General features: G+C 50.0%; 1 protein-coding gene across 1 annotated transcript; it reads right to left on the bottom strand.

The window, feature by feature from the left end:
• Nucleotides 1–38: 38 nt before the first annotated feature.
• TRIM63 (tripartite motif containing 63) lies at nt 39–12,340 on the bottom strand. The gene is made up of 9 exons (XM_019432435.2): nt 12,020–12,340; nt 10,987–11,159; nt 7,993–8,161; nt 7,128–7,223; nt 5,740–5,973; nt 4,968–4,990; nt 4,491–4,615; nt 1,607–1,678; nt 39–635 (listed from the first exon to the last, which is right to left on the bottom strand). The coding sequence occupies exons 1-9, from the start codon at nt 12,176–12,178 to the stop codon at nt 625–627; spliced, it is 1,062 nt and encodes a 353-aa protein (XP_019287980.1). The 5' UTR covers nt 12,179–12,340; the 3' UTR covers nt 39–624.
• Between the last annotated feature and the right edge of the window lie 9,042 nt (nt 12,341–21,382).

Here is a 21,382-nt window from a genome sequence, read left to right as displayed (position 1 = left end):
CCCTCTCGGGAACAACGAGGCGAATGAAACCCCAGCTCTTACGGTAATAACAGAAAGAGAGTGCTGTGCGTTTATTGAAACGACATATAACACAAACTCAGTTGCCGTCCCCTGTGTCAGGGACAGGCATCGACACCTGTACAGTACAGTATCCCTTTCTAGGCCTGCGAGTGCCACCCAGCCCTCCCTCGGAGGAAAGGAAGAGGGCAGCTGTGTCAGTCCAGCTCCCCTCCCCTCTTCCTAACAACAGCCAGGCCCGCGATGACCCGGCATTATCATACAAAAGTTCCTTTACAAAAAGCACCAATTGGCATACATATACAAGTATATACAAAAATCACATTTAAAAAATGTACAAAATACTCCATTTTGCACCAACGTGGAAAAGTGTCCCGTGTGGTTGTTTCAAGCACGTTTCCAATTCTGGTTCAGTGGCTGCTGGACACCGTGGTGGGGGTCCTACTGCCAGTCCCTGCTCTCTGAGCAGAGAGAAGATACACCTTCCCATTGCCCCTCCAGGGGCCCCGACCCCTCCCACCCTGGGCCTGTCACCAAGGCAGCTGGGCCCATCCCCACCCTCCCCAGTCTCTCTGCATCTAGAAGGTCTCTCCCTCATCCAGCTCCTTACTGGTGTCCTGAAAGAAAAAGACCGGGAAACACAAGGTGAGACAGGGCACAGGGGGATCCCGGGCTTCCCAAGCCGCGGTGACAAAACGATCAGACTCCAGTTCCAGCCTGGCCTCTTCTTTTTAAACCCAAACAGAATTTAGTTGTCAAAACACCGTGGATAGTCCATCCAATGCAAAACTCCAGAAGAGTATCCCATATTGTTCAACTGGATTGGAATTTAGTTCCAATAGTAAATTGGCTTGAAAAATAATTTTAGCACACATGTGCTAATTAGCAAACATGTCCCCTTCTAGGTGCCAGACATTGTGTTAGATGATCATCTAATTTACTCTCCACCATAACCTTTTGAGGTCAGTAGTATTTTGTCCCCATGTACAGATGAGTAGCCCAAGACTCAGAACGTTGGGAACAGGTCAGGATTATACTGCCAGTATGGGGCGCCCGGGTGGCTCAGTCGGTTGAGCGGCTGACTTGGGCTCAGGTCATGATCTCGCAGTTCCCAAGCTCAAGCCCCGTGTCATGCTTTGTGCTGACACCTCGGATTCTGTGTCTTCCCCTCTCTCTGCCCCTCCCCTGCTCACGCTCAGTCTCGCTCGCTCTCTCTCTCTCTCTCTCTCTCTCTCTCAGAAAGAAATATTTTAAAAAATTTTTTAAAATTTCAGCATTCTGCTGGTCAAACAAAACACCTCAGTGCCAAGCCTGGTGTCTGTTACACTGTATTGCTCTCCACTCAGGAAGGTCATTTAGATATAAAATGGGAGCTTTTTATTATGATTAGGTTTTTTTCTTTCCTCTCTCTAAGGTTAAAGGGAACAGGACTTTGCCTTCACAAAGGCGTCAAACACGTATTGGCATCATCGCCCTATATTGGCATCATTCCCAGGGTCCTGCGTGGCGTTTTACACACCATCAGGACTTCATGTTGTTGAATGAATGAATGAATGAACGAATGAATGAAGGCAGATGGATGTCTTACCTTCTTCCTTTCCCTCTGTGGACTCTTCCTCTTCCTGATCTTCTTCGTCAATGAACTCTTCCTCTTCCTCATCTGTACGTGACAAAGAACAATCGTATTAGGATGAGGCCGGTTCCTCAGAGAAGCCGCTCGAAGGGGCACCAGGCAGGAGACCGCACTTCTCCAAACCCCTCCCCATGCCCCCCCTCCCCCATTAGGGCCACGTGGCCATGCAGCGACATCAGTGGCCCCTGAGGTGAGGAGCCCGTCAAGCCTAAGCTGCAGAAAGCCCTGCTTCCTTCCTCCTTTCCCCGGCCTCCTCCTCCTCGCTTCCCACAGCCCTCCAAGGGGAGGGTTCAAGACGCTCCTTTGCTCCGGTAGCAACAGCGGCTCCTATCACTTGACCTACCAGTGACCAGAGGGGACTTTGGGAAAGCACACCTTGTGCTTGGGCACATCTCTCAGTTAGACAGGTACGTATCACCTGGAGAGAATGGACAAAAAACTCGAATTCTCAGGGATCAGAGTCCTTGTCTGTCCAGGTTTCCTCATTCCACAGCCTACAGAGGGGTGGCTGTGTTGGTGGGGGACACTCCTGGGGCCATCCGCTCCAAAGCTCTCTGGAGCGAGCCCCAGACAGGCGGTGACTGAGCCGCAAAACCTGTGTCCTCACCTTCCCATTGCAGGACATTGCCTCCAAGCTCCACTAATAGGGGACGTTTCTGTTCTCTACCCCCCTCGCCCGAGCCACTTCCTCGATGCTTTGGGGCCCTGAGGGGATCACCCGCAGAGCCAGAGCACTTGTCCAGAGTGTGTAGGGAGAGGTTTGAAAGAGTTCATGCCTCCAACAGGTCAGCCCAATTTCCAGCTGCGTAGCTGGGGGTCTGTGCATAACCCAGGGGTTTCTGTTGGTTTTGCTGTTTAATTATCACAATGTAACTACTCTTAGCAGCCTGTGCTGGGCGCATATTACGTGCCAAGTGCCATGTCAAGCCTAGATGCATTGTCTCAGAGAATCCTCACCAGGGTCTTGGGAGCCAGATGGCCCTTGATGGAGTCCACAGGGCTACTTACTAGCCTTGTGGACTCCAGCAAATTACCGACCCTCCCTTGGCTTTATTTCCTTAACCACAAATGGAGATGACAACAGAAACTACCTCATGAAGTTCAATGACAGAATTTAGGTCACAGGCTTAGTGCCTGGGACATAGAAAGTGCTCGATAAATGCACTCCCCCATTTATATACCCTCAGTATGAAAGACCTGAGCCTCGGGGCGATCGTGGAAGGCAGCGTGGGTCCCACAGTGTCGTGCTGTTCACACAGTGCGATCCACTCGTGACTGTCTTAGCTTAAGGAGGGTAAGAGTGGAGCAGATGATCCACAGTCATGGACATGCCCAAGTCCTTTGGCATCTCAGCTTCGGGACGCACTTAGTCCTTACCCGTGAATGTGGTATTTTGGGGTTCTGAGCACAGATTCAACACCAGATTCTACAAGCTTGTGGGAGAGGTGCCAGCTCTGTCTTTCTCAGTTGGTCAGCGGAGCATCACCTCTCAAATCAGTACGACATTCAGCAAAATTGGATCCACTCTCTTTCTCTGTTGCTAAATAGCTACCTTGCAGCTGTGTGACCTTGAGCAAATTATTAAATCTTTGCTCTTTATCCGGTTTCCTCATTTTCCCTTATTATTTCTCCCTTATTATTGTTACGATGACGCTGCTACAATTATTATAGATACTCTATGACAGAGTAATTACAAACAGAAATGAGGATATAATACAGGTAAATTAAGGTGTGTGAGTATCAGAGATGTAGCATTAAGAAGCTGAAGCGAAGACCAGCTTTAGGCAATCACTAGGACATGTCTAGTATCTGACAAGCTGCTCTGTGTTAATATCTTATTTGTTGCAACAGCACCATGATGTGGTCATTATTAGTAGGTCCGTGGCTTTTTTTTTTTTTTTTTTAAGTAGGCTCCATGCCCAACATGGGGCTTAAAGTCACAACCTTGAGATCAAGAGTCCCATGCTCCTCCAATTGAACCACCCAGGTGCCCCTCATAGGCCCATGTTCAACCTCATTTTGAAGTTAGAAAATGCAGCTCAGGGGCACCTGGCTGACTCAATGAGAGGCGCATGCAACTCTTGATGTCGGGGTCATGAGTTTGAGCCCCACGTTAGGTGTAGAGATTACTTAAAATAATAAAAATTTAAAAAGAAAGAAAGAAAGAAAGAAAGAAAGAAAGAAAGAAAGAAAGAAAGAAAGAAAGAAAGAAAAGAAAGAAAGAAAGAAAGAAAGAAAAACTAAGAAAAGAAAAAAGAAACTAAGAAAGAAAATGCAGCTCAGAGAGGTGGGGGGGCTCACCAAAGGTCACACAGATAACAAGTGGTAGAACCAGGATTTGAGGGGCACCTGGGTGGCTCAGTCGGTTAAGCATCCGACTTCGGCTCAGGTCATGATCTCACGGTCCGTGAGTTCGACCCCCGCGTCTGGCTCTGTGCTGGCAGCTCAGAGCCTGGAGCCTGCTTCCGATTCTGTGTCTCCCTCCCTCTCTGCCCCTCCCCCGTTCATGCTCTGTCTCTCTCTGTCTCAAAAATAAATAAACATTAAAAAAAAAATTAAAAAAAAAAAAAAGAACCAGGATTTGAACTTAATCTGCCAGACTGCAGTTGCCATGCTCTTTCTACTGCCCCATGCCTCCGTGCAGTGGATCCAGACATAATTTATCGAGCACCAATTATGTACCAGGCACTGTGCTAGGCTCTGGGCTCATCCAGAAGTTAGCTATATGAGTTTGAGAGTTTGCTCGTGTATCTTCCTGCACACGGGGCTCAGTAGAAGGGAAGCAAGTTTCCAGGGGTCCAGCGGGAAAGTACGTGCATGGCACAGCCACCTCCTTTACCTGTCCCAAAGTCGATGGCCCTCAGGGTGTCTGCTATGTGCTCTAAGTCCAAGGTAAAGTAGTCCATGTTTTCAAAGCCCTGTTCTGTCTTCCCCAGCTGGCAACCCTTGGAAGCTTCCACAATGCTGTGAGGGAGGAAGAGAGAAACGGGGCGGGGGCACAGGGTAAGATTTCTGGGCCTCAGTGAAAGAAGAGGGTGTCTCAGCTCCAACCCGCACCTGTGCACATACTTGTGCCCACACCCAGGCCTTGCACCTAAAGGCTCCCCCTGGAGGGTGGAGTGTTTCCTCTCCAGTCACAAGCAGAATGGGTGGTCCGAGAAGACAGGGGATGCAAAGACCAGGAAAGCTAGCCCAAGGTAGACCCTCCCAGTAGACCTAATGCAAAGGGGGAGACCCACTGGACGGAAGTGAGAGGCCCTGGTGGGAGCTAGGAGCTGGGCGGGAGTTAGGATCAGAGCTCTAGAGAGACACTGACCTTTTGATGAGTTGCTTAGCACTCTGTGGGAGGAAAGAGAGAGAGCAAAGGTTAGGATTGCAGAAGAATTAGCCCCAAGAAGTCAGCAAAACCAGTCACGGTGCCACAGATGGGCACTTGGTGCCAGTCCCTAGCCCCCTTGTGACCTGCTCCCTGCCCCGAGTTGAACGGAGCTTGTACCTTTTCCCTCGGTTCATGGTCCGCACAGGTGTTGGTCATCACCCTAGGACCCATCCACTGTCGTGGCAGGAAGCTTGGATTTTAAGGGTATCATTCGAAACACTCTTAAACCCCCAAACCTCCAAGATGAGAATCATACCCTAGTCACCTTTTTATACCCAATGTCTTGTTTTCTACAGAAAAATTTCCTGTATTTCCTAAGCACGTACTGTGGACCGGGCTTTGTGCCTTATAAGCTGATCCTTTTCTGTCTCCCCCAACAAGCTGTTCTTAGGGCAGGGCTGTGTCTCAGTCCTCTCTGCGGCTGGCCTACAGTTGGTGCTCAACAAATGGCCTCCACATGAATACCACATTTTGTAGCTTACAAAACCATTTCACAAATACCCTCCTATTTGATCCTTATAAAAATCAGCTAAGAGGAAGGAAGGTAGGAATTGTGGCAGGCCCGTTTTACAGACGAGGACACTGAGGCTTAGAGCTTTAAGTGGTTTGCCCCGGGGCACGTGGGTGACCAGTGATGGAGCGTGGCTCACACCTTAGACAGAACTGGTGGGTTGAAGCGACTTGCCCACACCCTCCTAGTCCTGCTCACCAAGAGAAAGATGGCCCCACCAGGCTCGTCCAGGGACTGGATGGCTGTCTCCACCAGCTTAGTGGATTTGTCCAGTTGCTCCCGGTACTGCTGGATGAGGGCCTCGATGAAGCTGAGCTTCTCCTCCTGCTCCCGCGTGATCCGCTGTAGTAACTCGCTCTTCTTCTCGTCCAAGATGGCGTACAGTACGTCAAACTTCTGGCTCAGCTCTTCCTTCACCTGGTGACTGTTGTCCTGGGGACAGAAACCTCAGAGTCACATCCTGTGGGGTCCTCCTCTCTATCCCCAGCACTTCCCTCCTGGGACGGGTGCGCTAGGAATAACAGGTCCGTGGCTGGAAGACAGAAGACAAGCCGAAGGCCTAGCCGAGGCGTCATAGCTACTTAGCGCACCAGTGACGTTTGGAGGCTGGTGTCACGGAGAAAGCTAGCCCCTTCCTCAAAAATAGACTCCAGGGTCAAGTGGGATGATGGATTCTGGGCTTCCTGTGTGCTCCCAAGCCACTCTCCTCCCACCCCCCCTCCCCCCATTTTACAACCAAGACTGGATTTGGGAAGCTCTACATCTGCAGGGGCAAACAGTTCTTCCTCTAGTGGCCTCCTCATTGAGGCTCCCTGCTCTCCGACATAGATGTTATTACATCTTAGTTTCCTTACCTGTAAAATGGGTATAATCATAGTATCTCATAAGAATGGGGGCTCTAGCATCCTCTATCAGACTGGGAGCACCTCGTGAGTAGCAACGATGTCTCCCTCCTTCCTTTGAGGCCATCCTTCACACAGCTCTTCCTCCCCTAGGAGTATGATGATCCATCCCCCCCGCTTCTCATCCCCAGGCCCCACGTCAAGTGGAGTGGAAAGTCACGGATGCTTTTACAGGGATAGAAAAGTGTCCTTCTGCCTCTACAGTGTCGCTACTCACTGTGTTGTGGTCCATGGACCAGCAACTGGGGCACAAAGAAATGCAGAATCTCGTGCCTCCTTCCAGACCTACTGAATCAGAACTTGAACTTTAATAGGATTCCAGGGTGGATTTGAATGCACTTTCAAGTCTGAGAAGCTTTAGTCTACAGCATATCAAAGACAAGGCTCTGAAACCTACAAGTGCTGAATAAATACTGAGAAGTATTGTTGGGATGCTCCTGAAGTCAGGAACCAGGTCTGTCTTGTTCACCACCCCGTCCCCAGTGCCTTTGGCAGGGCCTGACACAATGTTCCAGAAGCATTTGGTAAATGAGTGGATGAATGGATTAGTCGGTCCCTCCTCCACCATCCCTGCCTCCAGGCCCCAACCATTAGCCACAACCCACAGGGGAGCCTTCACCCCAGAGACCAGGCTGCACCAGGAGGCTTCGGACCCCCAGAGTCTGAAGTTCTTCTTCCCCTCACCTTGGTTACTCGGCAGGAGTCCTCCAGCTGAGTGATGATGGTCTGTACTCGGTCGTTCCCCGCCACCAGCATGGAGATACAGTTACTCAGCTCCGTCTAGATGGGGGGAGGGGATGGGGGATCAGGGGAGGAGAGACAAAAATAGTCTCAGGGCCTGTCTTCTTGGGGGTGGCACCCTCACTCCCCTCTCTGCTAGAAAGAGCCTCTTGCTGAGGTGCAGCTCAGGGCCAGAGCAGAGAGCATCGGAGAAACACCGCATCCCTTATTTTGCAGATGAGGCCCAGAAAGGGGAAATGAGGAAAAAGCACAGCAACATTCTGGCAGAGGAAGGGCTTGTTTCTAGGAAAGAAGGGATGCAGGAAAGAAACGGAGTTGGAGAGTTCTAGAAGGGAGAGATCAAGAGAAGGGTGGGAGGCAGGGAAGAAGTGTCCGGAAAGAGGGGCCACAGCTTACTGCATGGACAGGATGATAGGGCTCCCACGGGCCTGGAGGCCAAGGGAGAGGGCTCCCAGCCACCCCCTGCTTAGGAGAGGTCACCAGCACAGGAAGAGGTATCTGGGCCCAAAGCACACCGGGATGTAAAGGTCGTGGCCTGAGAGGACCCTGGTGGCCTGGCCCAGGGGTCCGGTCTCTCCCCTGTGGCCACACCCAGATGCTCTCAAGTGGCTCTAAGTATAACCCATGAGCTCAGCCACCTCTCCCAGGAAGGCAGGAGCTGCTGTCCCTGTGGCCTGGGAAGTCCCTCCAGAGGGACTATTCCTGAAAGGCCGGCTCAGCAGATCTACGGGGATCACATCCACATCCTGAATCATCTGGCCATGCCTGGCAGACCCAGGCTGGGGGTAGAAGTGGCACCAGCCAGTACCTTTTGTCCCTGGAAGACGCTCTGCAGCGGGGCCACCTCACAGGCCTTGTGAGCCCCAAACACCTTGCACATGGAGCACGTGGGCATCTCGCACGTGAGACAGTAGATGTTGATTTTCTCATCTTCGTGCTCCTTGCACATGGGGTGGTTGCCCTTCTGTAGGGGCCGACTGCAGCGGAGAAGAGTCGCAAGTCACAAGGTGAGCGTTCCGAGTCCCTGCCTCCTCCCCAGCTCCAGGGGGCCACCCCGAGATCTATGGCCTGAGCTCTCACTCATTGGCTGTTCCCAACCCTTTTCATTTTCTGGGGACCCAGAACCAGGAAAGCCGGGGACACCAAGTCTGTCCTCAGATCCTTGGCCCCAAACTCTGGGTGATGGAATTGCCATAGGACCCTGCCAGTGCAGGACATGGGAAACGTTGTAGAATCCCAGAGTCAGAACCGGGGACATTTTTGAGAAGAGGAAACTGAACCCCAGAAAGGTGCATTGACTTGCCCAAGGTCACCCATCAAGTCAGGGCAGGGGAGGCAAGAGTGCATTAATCTACTTATAGTCCCCGTAGCTCTTGGTTACTACAGGCCTGACCTGAACAAAGCAATTTATACTCACGGCCTCACTGAATTCTATATTTAATCCACCAGACTGTAACCTCCACCACAGCAGGGAAACCCGTCTATTCTCTTCACCCTGGAATTTGCAGGGTACGGTACGTGTCTTGGAGGAGGTGGTAATTCAACAGGTGGAGAGAATCTATCAGTAAGTATGCCGTGAGGGTGTCATCAGGCTCAGAGGAGGAAGAAATGTGCACGCCCCAAGTCACCCAATCAGAAAAAGGGCAGCCCAGGGATGACCAACAGCCCAGCCTGAGCCTTGGCTTACGATCCAGAAAGTCTCTCCAGCGTCCAGTTTTCTCCTTCCCAAACACACATTCTTTCTCCCCTGGTCGTTTTCTTTACTTAGGGACTCTGGCATCTTATTTGTGCTTCTCTTGGGGTATCGGTTACTTCCTACCTGAGGTTCAGTTTTTTTGGGGTCCAGCTCCTATTTCCCCAGCTAGACTACACTCATTTAGAGCCAACACCGTGTCTACACCACCTCTGCTTTCCCAGCCCCTACCACAGCAAGCATCTCATAAATGTCAAATGGCAACTGTCCCCGTCCCTGCCAGTGCCTCACCCCTGAACAGCTTTGGACAACTGATCACACCCCCAGACATTATTGTCTCCGCTGGTTCTTAAATCAACCCCTCTCCAGACTTGTCTTTTTCCGTCTTTTAACCCAGCGCCCTCCCCACCCAACGCCGGCAGGGGTCACTCTCTACCCACCCACCCAGGGAATCGAGCTCTGGAATGGCTGTAGCGGCAGAGGTGAGGGAAGACCCTGAGGGTCTGGTGCCTGTGCCCACTGCCATCCCAGATGCCCATTCTTCCAACCCCAGGCATCAGCATCTGGGTTCAAATCCAGACTGTTCCTCCATTCACTCATTTTGTGACCTTGGGCAAGTGATTTCACCTCTCTGAGGCTTGGTCTTCTCCCAGAGCCACTGGGATCATGGCAGTTGTCTGCAATGAGCGTGTAGAGCCTGGCACAGAGCAGACCCCCCCAAAAAGGGCGGCTATCATTGCCATTCAACGATGTGGAAAGGCCTTGAAGGTTTCAAACATAACATGCTCTTCATAGGTCGACACTGGGGGGCGGGGAGGCTACTGTTTAGATGCAATATTGATTTCGTTATCATGATAATGATCAGTAATGTATATGCACTTTTGCAGTGCTGAACTCCAGCAACACGAGAGGCAACAGCAGTCAGGAGTGTTCACCATGGAGTCAGACAGGCTCTCTCTCCGCTTCACACTTGCTGAGGAGCCTTAGACAAACCTCTGACCCTCTCTGAGCTTCCATTTCCTCATTGGAAAATGCGGCTAAGAATGCCGTATGGATTACTGTGAGAATTAAATAGGGATCGTGCATGGAAGATGCTTAGTACCGTGCCTGGACATGGGAGGTGCTCAATAAATATTTGATATTTTTAACATTTCCCATCAAAGCCCTATTTGACAGCCACAGTAACAAACCTCACTGTCCCCTTCTGCAGACAGGGGAAATGAAGGCTCAAAGACTCACCGGAGATTCCCACAGTAGATTAGCGACAGAGTCAGACTAGCAGACAGTTCCCCTGGGCAGGGCTTTTTCTCACTGACATTGGTCTGTCACCTCTCCTTAGGCAGGACACTGCCAGCAGGCAGGCACCTGGTGACGGTTTAGGACCAAAGGATGCGAGGGCAGCAGCCTGGGAGTCTTGTCAGGTGTCTGGATTTGTAAAGATCTCCCTGGTGGCCGTCTCTCTCTGTCTCTCTGTCTCTGTCTCCCTGTCTCTGTCTCTCTCTGCCTGAGACAGAGCTGCTGTTTTACAAACAGGGAGACCTGGGGCCAGATCTGCAGGGCCCGTTCCCAGCCCATTCCACTCCCCAGCTGGGAAAGCTTAGGTAATTGACTTCGCCTCTTTGAGCCTCAGCTTCCTCATCCGTGGAATGGGGATGATAAAAATCATGCCTGATCCACGGGATTATTGTGCAGCAGCCGGAGGAAGCATCCCCGGGGCCTGGGATGGTAGCTGTTGCCTTCACTATGGAGAAACTGGCCGCGTTCTCTCTGGGCCCTTTTCTCTGCCTGTCACAGCCACTAGCTGGCCCCAGGGTCTTCCTCTCCCTCTCACAACTCGGCCTTCCCCTGGTTCCTGTCTCAGTCTCTCCCAGGAGGGCAGCCTGGTGTCTGGGCCCCTTCCCATTTACTGAGTGACACCGAGAGCCTGTGTTGGAGATGGGAATGAGCCTCTGTTCTGCCTGAGGAAGCCGGACATGGCTCTCTGGACTGACCAGTGTGTCTCTTCCAGCCAGGGCACTGGATCCTGGGCCGATGGGAAGGAGCCTGGGAGAGCTGGGCACTGGCCATCTGGGGAGGAAAGACGGGCCCCCGGCAGCAAAGCACACTGACCTGGAACACTCCTGCTTGTAGATATCAATGATGTTCTCCACCAGCAGATTCCTCTGCAGGCCATACACTCCATGACGATCCATGATCACCTCGTGGCGGCAGGAGGGGCAGCGGAAACGGCCCCCAGACATGGACACAGACCCGACCCGATTGGTCCAGAAGGGATTTGCGGCCTGCGGGCGGCAAGGGCAGAGGTGAGGCCTGGGACAATCTCCCATCGTCCTTCTTCCTGCTTCCCTCAACCATTCTGGTCAAACCATTCGACCTGGAGCTCCCCATCCTGAGATGAGAGCCAGCCCACTTACACGGGGAACACTAGAGAAGGAACATAGCAGTCAGCGAGTTTGGGAGTCAGCAGACCTAGGTTCAAGCCACGGCTATCCTCTGAATGACTTTGGGCAAGCAACCTTCTCACTCTTAAGCCTCCGTTTACCCATTCATGCAGTGGGCATTATCTCTACAGCCAACTATGTAGGCCTCTACTTGAAAGATAGAAGAGTAAGAGAACATTTTGTAAAGGGCTGCTTCCCAGCCAGGACGCCCCTCCCATTCCTTTGTTAAGAAGATGGATCCCTTCCAGCCCCTTATTACCGGCAACAGACTTGAAAGGGAAGGTGCCTCTATTGCCCAGTGCCTCCTGGCCACCCTCCTCCTAAAGCTCTGGGCCCCCTGCCACCAGGGAGCTGGCTCCAGCCTCAGGGGTCTGGTTTCTCTCTCCTGCCTCTCCCACTTATCGCTTGAGGCATTTGACTCCTGATTGGAGAGTCAACTGCGGGCTCAGGGCAGCGGTGGGGGCTGCGGGCAGGGTGGGGAGGGGAAACACGCGTCATGGAGAAGGAATGGGGCAGCCAGAGCCGCCTCCGAGCCCCCCCACCCCCACCCCCAGCCCAGAGGCCTCTGCAGGGGCTTCGCTCTAGATGGGAGAAAACCAGCCCTGGTTTAGAAGTCCTAGACTAAGAGAGAACGGCTTTCACCACAGAAACACTGAGCGGCCACCTGGGGCCCCAGGACGGGGCTGTGCCCAAGCACTGACCTGGAAGATGTCATTGGCACACTTCCGGCAGAGGTTGTGCTGACACGGCAAGATGACCACCGGCTTGGTAAACATCTCCAGGCAGATGGGACAGATCAGCTGCTTCTCCAGGTTCTCCATGGGGTTCCCATCCTGGATCAGGCTTGACTTATAATCCATATTGTCAGGAGGTTTGGGGGTTCACCTGGCTGCCTCCGTCACCTGCCTCACTCTAAGTAGACCTGGGGTCTTGCCTTTGTCACAAAGTACCCAGCCAGAGCCTCTTTGCCTTCTTCTCCTGGCGCCCGAATTCTGTCTTGGTCTGCGGCCCCTCTGATATTTATAGCTGGGTCCTGGTCACATGAGCCCCAGGAGGGGACCAGCTGAACATTCCGATGCCAAGTGGCTGGCTGGGGCTTGAGTTTCCTCCAGGCCTGAAAGACCGGCCCTCTCAAATCACATGTAGGGATGAGCAATCACTGTTCTCCTGGGAGGAGGGTCGTAAACAAGAACAGCCTGTTCATGGGCAGGCGTGGGGGGAGGAGTGGGTACCAGAATTTCCTGCAGAAACTAGTCTTCCTCCCATACCAGCCTGGTAAGCCAGCTATGGGACCCAAGGAGTGGGCTACTGGGATTTGCAGGGTTAATAGCCGGTGATCCCTCACTGCCCTAAATCCCCTCCTCTAGAGTACTGACTAGCTCCCAAGTACTCAAGAAGAGGAGTCTGGGCAGTCCCTCTCTCTGACCCCATCCCTGAGCACAGCATGTTGCTAGAGACCTTCAGACCCCACCCCAGCTAGCCCATCCCTCCTGCGTCCACTGACCACTAAGTTCACTTTAATGATGAAAGGGCTTCCTTGAGACATAGTGCAGAACCCTTGTTTTATAGATTTTGACACTGAGGTCTAGGGAAAGAAAGGGCCTTATTCAAAGTCACTTCGAAAGCCAGTGGCAAAGCCACGAATCCTTTTCATTCATCAGACATTTTTCTGAGTACCAACTATACAGCAGACACCAGGGTGGCAGATGGGTGAGTAATGCTTTTCCTGCCCTGAGAAGCTCACAGCCTAGGGAGGGACACAAGCAGAAATAGCCATCACGTGGGGCCACAAAACCCTACCTGGACACGTAGAGGTTATCCAGATGCTCCCCTCTCCTCTCTGCACAAATTTAAATTTTTCTCTATGTTTTTCTGGACATCTTCTGTGGTGGCAGACGGAAGTCATTAGAGCAGTTCCAATGACTATTTTTAAGGGAGGATCTCATGCAAAGGGATATGGGGCCAGCCAGTGTCAGGGGCCGGGACGAAAGCGGGAGCAGTGACAGCAGGCCTCAGGATAAGCCTAAAAGGCTGTAGAACATACAGCAGTGTCCAGGGTCTCATGAAAAAAGGGCGGTAGGAGGGTAGGTTGGATCACCTCAGCCTGGAGAAGAGCCTTGGAACCTTGAGACAAGGCCCAGTGAGTGGTGAGGGCAGAGGAGCCAACCAACTTTGGGAAGGGAAGAAAATGGGAGTGAGAAGAAGAGGAGTAACCAGTCACAGAAGAAGGAGAGGCCCGGAGGACAGGAGGACGAGATTTGTTGGAGATCTCTGCCGTGATGCTCCAAAAGCACCTCAAACTCATTATACCCCCCAAGCAGAGCACCTAGCTTTTTTTTTTTTTTTTAAGAATCTTTTTTTAAGTAATCTCTACAGCCAACGTGAGGCTCAAACTCCCAACTCCGAGATCAAGAGTCACGCTTCCCACCTGCTGAGCCAGCCAGGCACCCCATGAGGCCGGAGAATTTTAAGGAGAGGGTGGTCCCCTCCCCAAAATATTAACGGCTAGCTTTTGCTGAGCACTTGCCAAGTGCCAGGCACTGTGTCAAGCACTTCGCATGCGTTGTTTCATTTCAGCACCCCAACGGCCAACAACGTAAGAACTGTTCTATTCCCATTCCGCAGATAAGGAAACTCCAGGACAAACAATAAAATAATTGACATGAAGTAACGCAGATTGGAAGAAAGGGCTCTAGGATATGAATCCACATGTGCTTGACTCTACTGAACTGCAGGTCAACACTGCCAAGTCAGCTATTGGTTGGAAGAAGGGGGAGGGTTGAAAAGAGGCCATCTCTCCTTCCTTGCTCACACAGCCTTGTTCAGACATCAGCACTGTTCTCCAGGGAGGTGGACTTCTCCAAGGCCCCAGGAGACGAAGCCTTAAACCTGTCAACATAATCCCATTCTCCTTTGCCTAAGTGACACAGTTATGGCCTCGGAGACCCAAGAACTCACGGAAGTGGGCTAAAGATGAAGGATCCTCCCCTCCCCCCCCCCCAGATGAAAAGTGAAATTCCAAAGGAAAGCTTCATTCTAGCCTTGAATGGGGCTGTAAGAGGGTAGGGCAGCTATCCTGCAACCAAGATGGTGGGCAAATCTCAGGAAGACATCCACTCCCTGAAAACAGCAAAAAGGTACTATAGATAACGCCCTGGTCATTGATGACATCACTGTGCTACCAGTTTACCTGCCCCTGGAGCTGCCCCCCACCCCTGACTATTTAGGATGTGAGATAACAAAGGGCATCATCGTGTAATTACTCTTGTTACTTGCAGCAGAGATCACTCTATATACATTCAAGACTCCATCTCAATGTGCCAATGATCCTCAGATCTCTAATTCCAGTTCAGATCTCTCTCTCCCCTAAGCTGAAGATTTGTTGGAGATCTCTGCTGTGATGTTCCAATAGCACCTCAAACTCATCAGACCCCCAAGCAGAGCACCTAGCTCCTCCTTGTGTTTTCCTAGTCTCATGTCTCTGTGAACACCACCACCGTTCACCTATTTGTGCAGACCAGAAAGCTGAGAGCTGTCCTTGGGCTCCCCTGCCCCCCACTGCACACCTCATCAATCTCTGCATCAAGCATGGTCGATCTTTGCACCCCACTTGTTATCTTACCATTATATGCTTGTGAGTATGATTCTCCCTCTGGACCTTGAAGACTTTGAGGATAAAGACTGTCTCTGTGGATTCTGTACCCCCAGTGACACAGTAGGTACTCAACAAATATTTCTTAAATGGGTGGACTAGTGAATGAATGAGTTAAATTTTTTTTTAATGTTTATCTATTTTTGAGAGAGAGAGAAAGAGACAGAGTGTGAGTTAGGAAGTGGCAGAGAGAGAGGGAGACACAGAGTCTGAAGCAGGCTCCAGGCTCCAAGCTGTCAGCCCAGAGCCGGATTCGGGGCTCAAACTCACCAACCATGAGATCGTGAGCTGAGCTGAAGTCAGATACTTAACCAACTGAGCCACCCACTGAATGAGTGAGTTAAGTAAGGGAACAACAGGATCGCTGTTAGACTTGGGAAAGATTAAGGTATTTGAGCATTTCTTGTTTGTTTTTGACGGACACATTGGAAAGAAAGTACTGGAAGATTGGGAGGAGGGTGACTGAGCAAATGCTACAGGCTTGGAAGAGAAGTACACGCTTTGTCTTCAGTTGGGAGGATAGGAAAGAGGAGAGGATGAAACTGAGAATCCGGTACTGGGAAGTGGAGAGAAAGGTGCTCATATTGATGACCTCAGTCAAGAGGGAGTTGAGATCCACTTCTGAGGGGGAAGCAGGGGGAAGGGTAGCACGAGTGGGTGGCCCAGCCAGTGCGAAGCACAAGAGGAAGTCCCCCAGAGAGGGATAGAAGGGCTGTGCAAGGGCAGAAGAGCCTCGCTGGTGTTTCATAACCCGGCTCTGCTATTTGCGAGGAGCCATTCACATGGTTCTGTTGACTTTCCCCAGCCACAGTTGGCAGTCCAGGTGCAAAAACCACGCAAACGGACAGTGGGATCGACTCCAGCCTGGGCCTTGGCCAGGCCAGCACTGCTGAAAGTCAAGGGGTGAGGAAGGGGAATTCCCACGTGGGCCATGCTGGGCATCAAAACACATCTTGCCATTTAATCCTCACAACAGATCTGCAAGGGAGGTATTATGATCCTCGTTCTCCCAGGAGGAAACAAGATTCAGAGAATTAATTGGCTTGGCCAAAGTCACACAGCCACAAGTGGCACAGCAGAGCTGGGTTCACATCCAAGGTAGCCTGACTCCTAAACCTGTGCTCCTCACACCAAAGCATTTATTGAGTGCTTACTGCATGCCAGGCATGCCAAGCCCTTCCCATCCACGCTCCCTTGTTCAGTCCTCAAAATAACTCAGTGAGGCACTGATCATGATTTTCCCAAAAGCAGCTGAGCAAAGAGACTCAGAGAGGTTAAGTCACTTGGCAAAGTACCCCAGCTAGTGAGTGGCAGAGCCAGGATCAGAACCAGGAAGTTATAAACCAGTACCATTACCAGTTACTGGAACATACTAGAAAGCTATGGCCTGACAGATGAAAAGACAAACACAGAATACCAGTGGTGCATCTGAGCCCAGAGCTTTTGACGACTACATTTTCCTGCTTCCCTCCCTTCATGTCTCCTTGCTTATTTATTTTTACCTTTTACATTTGATTGATGATTGATTGATTGGTTTTTTTCACACCCAACATGAAGCCCAACATGGGGCCTGAACTCACAACCCAGAGATCAAGACCTGAGCTGCGATGAAGAGTTGGACACCCAACCAACTAAGCCACCCAGGTGCCTCTGTTTATGCTTTTATTTTTTATTTTTACTGTTTATTAATGAAATTTTTAAACACACAGATGTAGAGAGAATAGTATAATGAACTCATACAACCAAACTCAGTTTCAACTGTTACCAACAGTTCCCCAATCTTACTTCATCTAATACCCCACACACTTCTTTTGTCTGAAATATTTTAAAGCAGACCTTAGACATCAAGCAATTTTATCCATAAGTACTTCAGTAAGCATTTCTAACCGCTAAGGATTTTCTTGGTACATAATCACAATGCCATCATCACATCTAACAAAAATAACAAGAATTTCTTAATATTATCTAGTTTCCAAACCATCTTCCGACGATGCTGATTGTCTCAAACGTCTTTTTACAGTTAGTTTTACAAATGAGATCCAAATAAGGTCTTCCACATGATAATTCACTGTTTTCATCTCATCAATGGCTTTTAATCTATAGCAAGTGCCTTCTCTGCCATTCTTCTGTGCCATTGATTTGTCAGAGAATGATTCAGGGTATTATGATCCTCATTTTGACATATCAGAAACTGAAGTTCAGAGAAGTTAAGTAACTTGCTGAACATCACCCAGCTAAGAGACAGACTTCATCTGGGACTGCCCCCAAAGTCTGTTACTAGTGGGAGGAGCTTAGTACCCAAGGGGGTCCCAGCTGGGTGGGGGTTAGGCAAAGCAGCAGGGGCAATGGTCTGGACCTGACAATAAAAAGAGGTGATGGGAAGTAATAATAATTATTACACTATTTTTTAAATTTTATTTTTAATTTTTTTAAATTTACATCCAACTTAGTTAGCATACAGTGCAACAGTGATCTCAGGAGCAGATTCCTTAATGCCCTTTCCCCATTTAGCCCATCCCCCCTCCCACAACCCCTCCAGTAACCGTCAGTTTGTTCTCCATATTTATGAGTCTCTTCTGTTTGGCCCCCCTCCCTGTTTTTATATTATTTTTGTTTTCCTTCCCTTATGTTCATCTGTTTTGTCTCTTAAAGTCCTCAGATGAGTGAAGTCATATGGTTTTTGTCTTTCTCTAACTGACTAATTTCACTTAGCATAATACCCTCCAGTTCCATCCACGTAGTTGCAAATGGCAAGATTTCATTCTTTTTGATTGCCGAGTAATACCCCATTGTATATATATACCACATCTTCTTTATCTATTCATCCATCGATGGACATTTGGGCTCTTTCCATACTTTGGCTATTGTTGATAGTGCTGCTATAAACATGGGGGTGCATGTGTCCCTTCAAAACAGCGCACCTGTATCCCATGGATAAATGCCTAGTAGTGCAATTGCTGGGTCATAGGGTAGTTCTCTTTTCAGTTTTTTGAGGAACCTCCATACTGTTTTCCAGAGTGGCTGCACCAGCTTGCATTCCCAATTATTACACTATTTTTGATTGATATACTGCTTGCAAGAGTCTGGGCATCTGCTAAAAGCTTCATGGTACTATTTCATTCAGTCCTCACAACAACCATGAGTAGGTCATACTTATCCCCATTTTACAGATGAGGAAACTGAGGCACAGATTGATTATGGAGTTTCCCTAAGTCCCACAGTTAGTGTAGGCAGAGCTGAAAGGACGATTTAACCCCAAAGTCTGTGCTGTTTTTGACTATCACTAGAGAGGGAACTTTCTGGAAACCTGAGATTTTGAGACCTCTTGGTTGGAGGAGAAAACTGCCAGAGACCAGCAATGTGATTGATGCCCAGCCAGCCACACCCACCTTCAGTTTCTTGTTTGCCAAATGGACCAACCATTAAGAAATGATCCCCGAGGGTCCCCATGTCCTCAGTGGCCTGGTTCTCAGAGGAAGACTTCCAGGGGTGGGTGACTGGTTGACACAGGCCTGGGGGTGGCGATGCTGGAGAGGAAGCAATCCTCCGTTTCCCCTTTCATTTCTGCATAGCTTGGGCTTGCTTAAACGTTTCCTTGGTACACCATGGATCCCTTCCATGCATGTACTGTTCTTGCCCTGGCCCCTATGACTGTCCCAGAGGGTGGATCTGCCCTGCCTCTTCCTCTGGATTTCCCCTGGAGCCTCTGTGGTGCCTGAACATCCTCAGAAGTCGGGGGGGGGGAGTGGGGGACGAAGACTGTTTTTCTTACAGCTTGAGCTCTCTGTCACATGCTTCAGTGTCATCCTCAACAAAGAGTCATCCCAAATCACAGGATCAAACCAATAGGTCCTTTATCCAGAAGCTAAAGACCAAACAGTTGGCAGAGGCAGATCAGTGGGATCTGGGGTTGTGATGCAACGACCCAGGTGCCAGGGTAAAGCCCACGTGCCATGGAAGAAGAGCAGAGTGTTTTCAGGATCTCACCACTCAGGGCCGGGAGCCCCACAGGCCTCTTCCTGTTGTTTCCAGGTCCAGACAGCCATTGTGGGCAGCTATAAGGGCTCTGGGGAGTGGGTGGCCTTTAGAGAAATAGACTGCCCTAGGGATATGGATACCAATAGGGTCTGGAGGGGGCTCTGCATTGATGATCCCAAAATAAAATACTGAAAGGGCTTTATAAACTGTAAGATGCAATGGCCCCTTATTAGAAGGCAGAGCAACAACAAAGGGGCTGCCCAGGCACCAGTGGATCTGGGTTCTGGTTCAGGCTCTTCTATATCAGCTCCGATACCTACGGTGGGTTATACGACCTCTGTGTCTCAGTTTGCTCACATTGAAAATGAGAGTTGGGTTGAGTAACGATAGCTCTGGGTCTTTCAACCCCAAGAGTCTAGGATTTGGGGTGACTGTCTGCCCCCAGCACTCTAGGCCTTGCTGAAAATTGATGGCACAGAGATAGGAGTCCATATGCCCAGCATATGGCACATACTTGGCACGTGACAGACGCTTGAAAAACACCGTGGCTAAGATTTTCACAGTCAAGGGAATAACACCGGCTGGCATTTACTGAACAGTTACTATGAATAACCCCATGGTCTGTGTATTCTTTATGGCTACACAACAGGTTTTCCCAAAACTTAGCAGCTTAAAACAATAGTAAACATTGATTATCTCATATAGTTTTCTGTGGGTCAGGAATTCAGGAGCAGCTAAGCAGAGTGGTTCCAGCTCAGTGCCTCTAAGGAGGTTGCAGTAAAGATGTTGGCTGGGGCTGCAGTGCAGCTTATATCTTAAGACTTGACTGGAGCTGGAGGATCCACTTCCAAGATGGCCGACCCACATGGTCGGCAAGTTGGTGGGCAGCCTCAGTTCCTTAGCACGTGTACCTCTCCACAGGGTTGCTTGAGTATCCTCGGAGCATGGTGGCTGATTTCCCCCAGATGGAGTGATCCAACAGAGCGAAGGTTCTCTAATGACCTAGCCTCAGACACGACACAATATTATTTCCACTATACTCTATTGGTCACACAGACCAACCATGATACAGTGTGGGAGGGGACCACAGATGGGCATGAATACCAGGAAGCAAGAAACTTTGACAGCTATCTTGAACAGCTATCACGGTCTGTTCTAAGTGTTTTATAGCTATTAATTTCTTTATTAATTCATGAGGTTGACACTGCTATCATCCCCATTTTATAGATAAGGAAATTGGGTCCCACAGAGATTAGGTAACTTGCCTAAGGTTACACCTCTAGGAAATGGCTTGGGGCATTGTTTGTGTCTCTCCAAAATCATATGTCAAAGTACTAAACACCAGTGTGATCATATTTGGTGATGGGGCCTTTGGGAGGTAAGGACTAGTGGCCTTAGAGACACAAAAGAGCCTGCTCTCGCTCTCTCTCTCTCTTCTCACACACATGCACTGAGGGAAGGCCATGTGAACATACAGCAAGATGGCAGCCATCTACAAGCCAAGAGAAGAGGCCTCAGAATGGAGCTCACCTTGCCTGTGCCTTCGTCTAGGATTCCCAGCCTCCAGAGCCGTGAGAAATAAATTTCTGGTGTTTAAGCCACCCAGCCTGTGGTATTTTGTTATGGCAGCCTGAGCAGGAGAAGACAGGACTTGAACTCAGAGAGGCGGGCTGCTTACCCTTGCTCTCAAACTTGCCCTCCCTCTATGGCCCAGTTAACACTGGCCCTGGGCTGTGCAGAGAGACTCCCCTGACAGTGGGGTCCAGATGGCATTTGGAAGGCTTGCAGCAAACTCAAGGTTCCCGGGGGCTCAGGGCTGACCCGAATGTTCAGGTACTTGTACTCCAGAGAGACGGTCTTGGGGGCCACCTGCCCACCCCACCTGGCCTGCTGCTCTCCCCCCACCAGCTTGAACCTGGGGTTTGCCACACACACCCTCAGGGCGATCCAGATCATAAACAGTAAGCAGGAGGAAAACAAACTATATTTAAACTGGCAGTTGCTCCATAAACAAAGCTAAAAGACAAGTGACCATTGGGAACAGTAGAAACACACGTAAAGACCAAGTGTCAATACCCATAATACGTTAAAGTTTTAAAAATAAGCAAATGATACAAAAAGGCAATGCACAAGAGAATAAATGACAATGCCCCCTCGCCCAAAACAAAAACAAGCAAGAGGCTTCTCCTCACTAATTTTCAAAATCTCATTAAAACCACAATAAAATCTAATTTTCCCCCTACCAGACTGGCAAAACTATTAAAAATTAATAATATACAACTTTGGTGAAAGTGTAGGGCAATAGACACTGCCACTACCCTTGACCTTGGGGCGGGGGTACGATTTTACAAAATCAAACTGTAAAGTATTTATACATGTGACTCAGCAGTTCTATTCTGAGGCATCTATCTTATCAAAATCCTAGAAAGATAAT

Source organism: Panthera pardus, unplaced genomic scaffold, assembly GCF_024362965.1.
Source record: "Panthera pardus isolate Hobbes unplaced genomic scaffold, ASM2436296v1 HiC_scaffold_11, whole genome shotgun sequence".
NCBI lineage: Eukaryota > Metazoa > Chordata > Mammalia > Carnivora > Felidae > Panthera > Panthera pardus.
Note: the sequence above shows the minus strand (reverse complement) of the source record. Positions and strands in the feature narration are given on the sequence as shown.

What these genes read in the sequence shown, in the direction of transcription:
- TRIM63 (XM_019432435.2), bottom strand. Translation starts at nt 12,178, where the DNA reads ATGGATTATAAGTCAAGCCTGATCCAGGATGGGAACCCCATGGAGAAC. An exon ending in TACAAGCAGGAGTGTTCCAG is followed by an intron (nt 8,162 to 10,986) that starts GTCAGTGTGCTT and finishes TCTCCGCTGCAG; the next exon opens with TCGGCCCCTACAGAAGGGCA. An exon ending in GTGGGGCCATCTTTCTCTTG is followed by an intron (nt 4,991 to 5,739) that starts GTGAGCAGGACT and finishes TTCCTCCCACAG; the next exon opens with AGTGCTAAGCAACTCATCAA.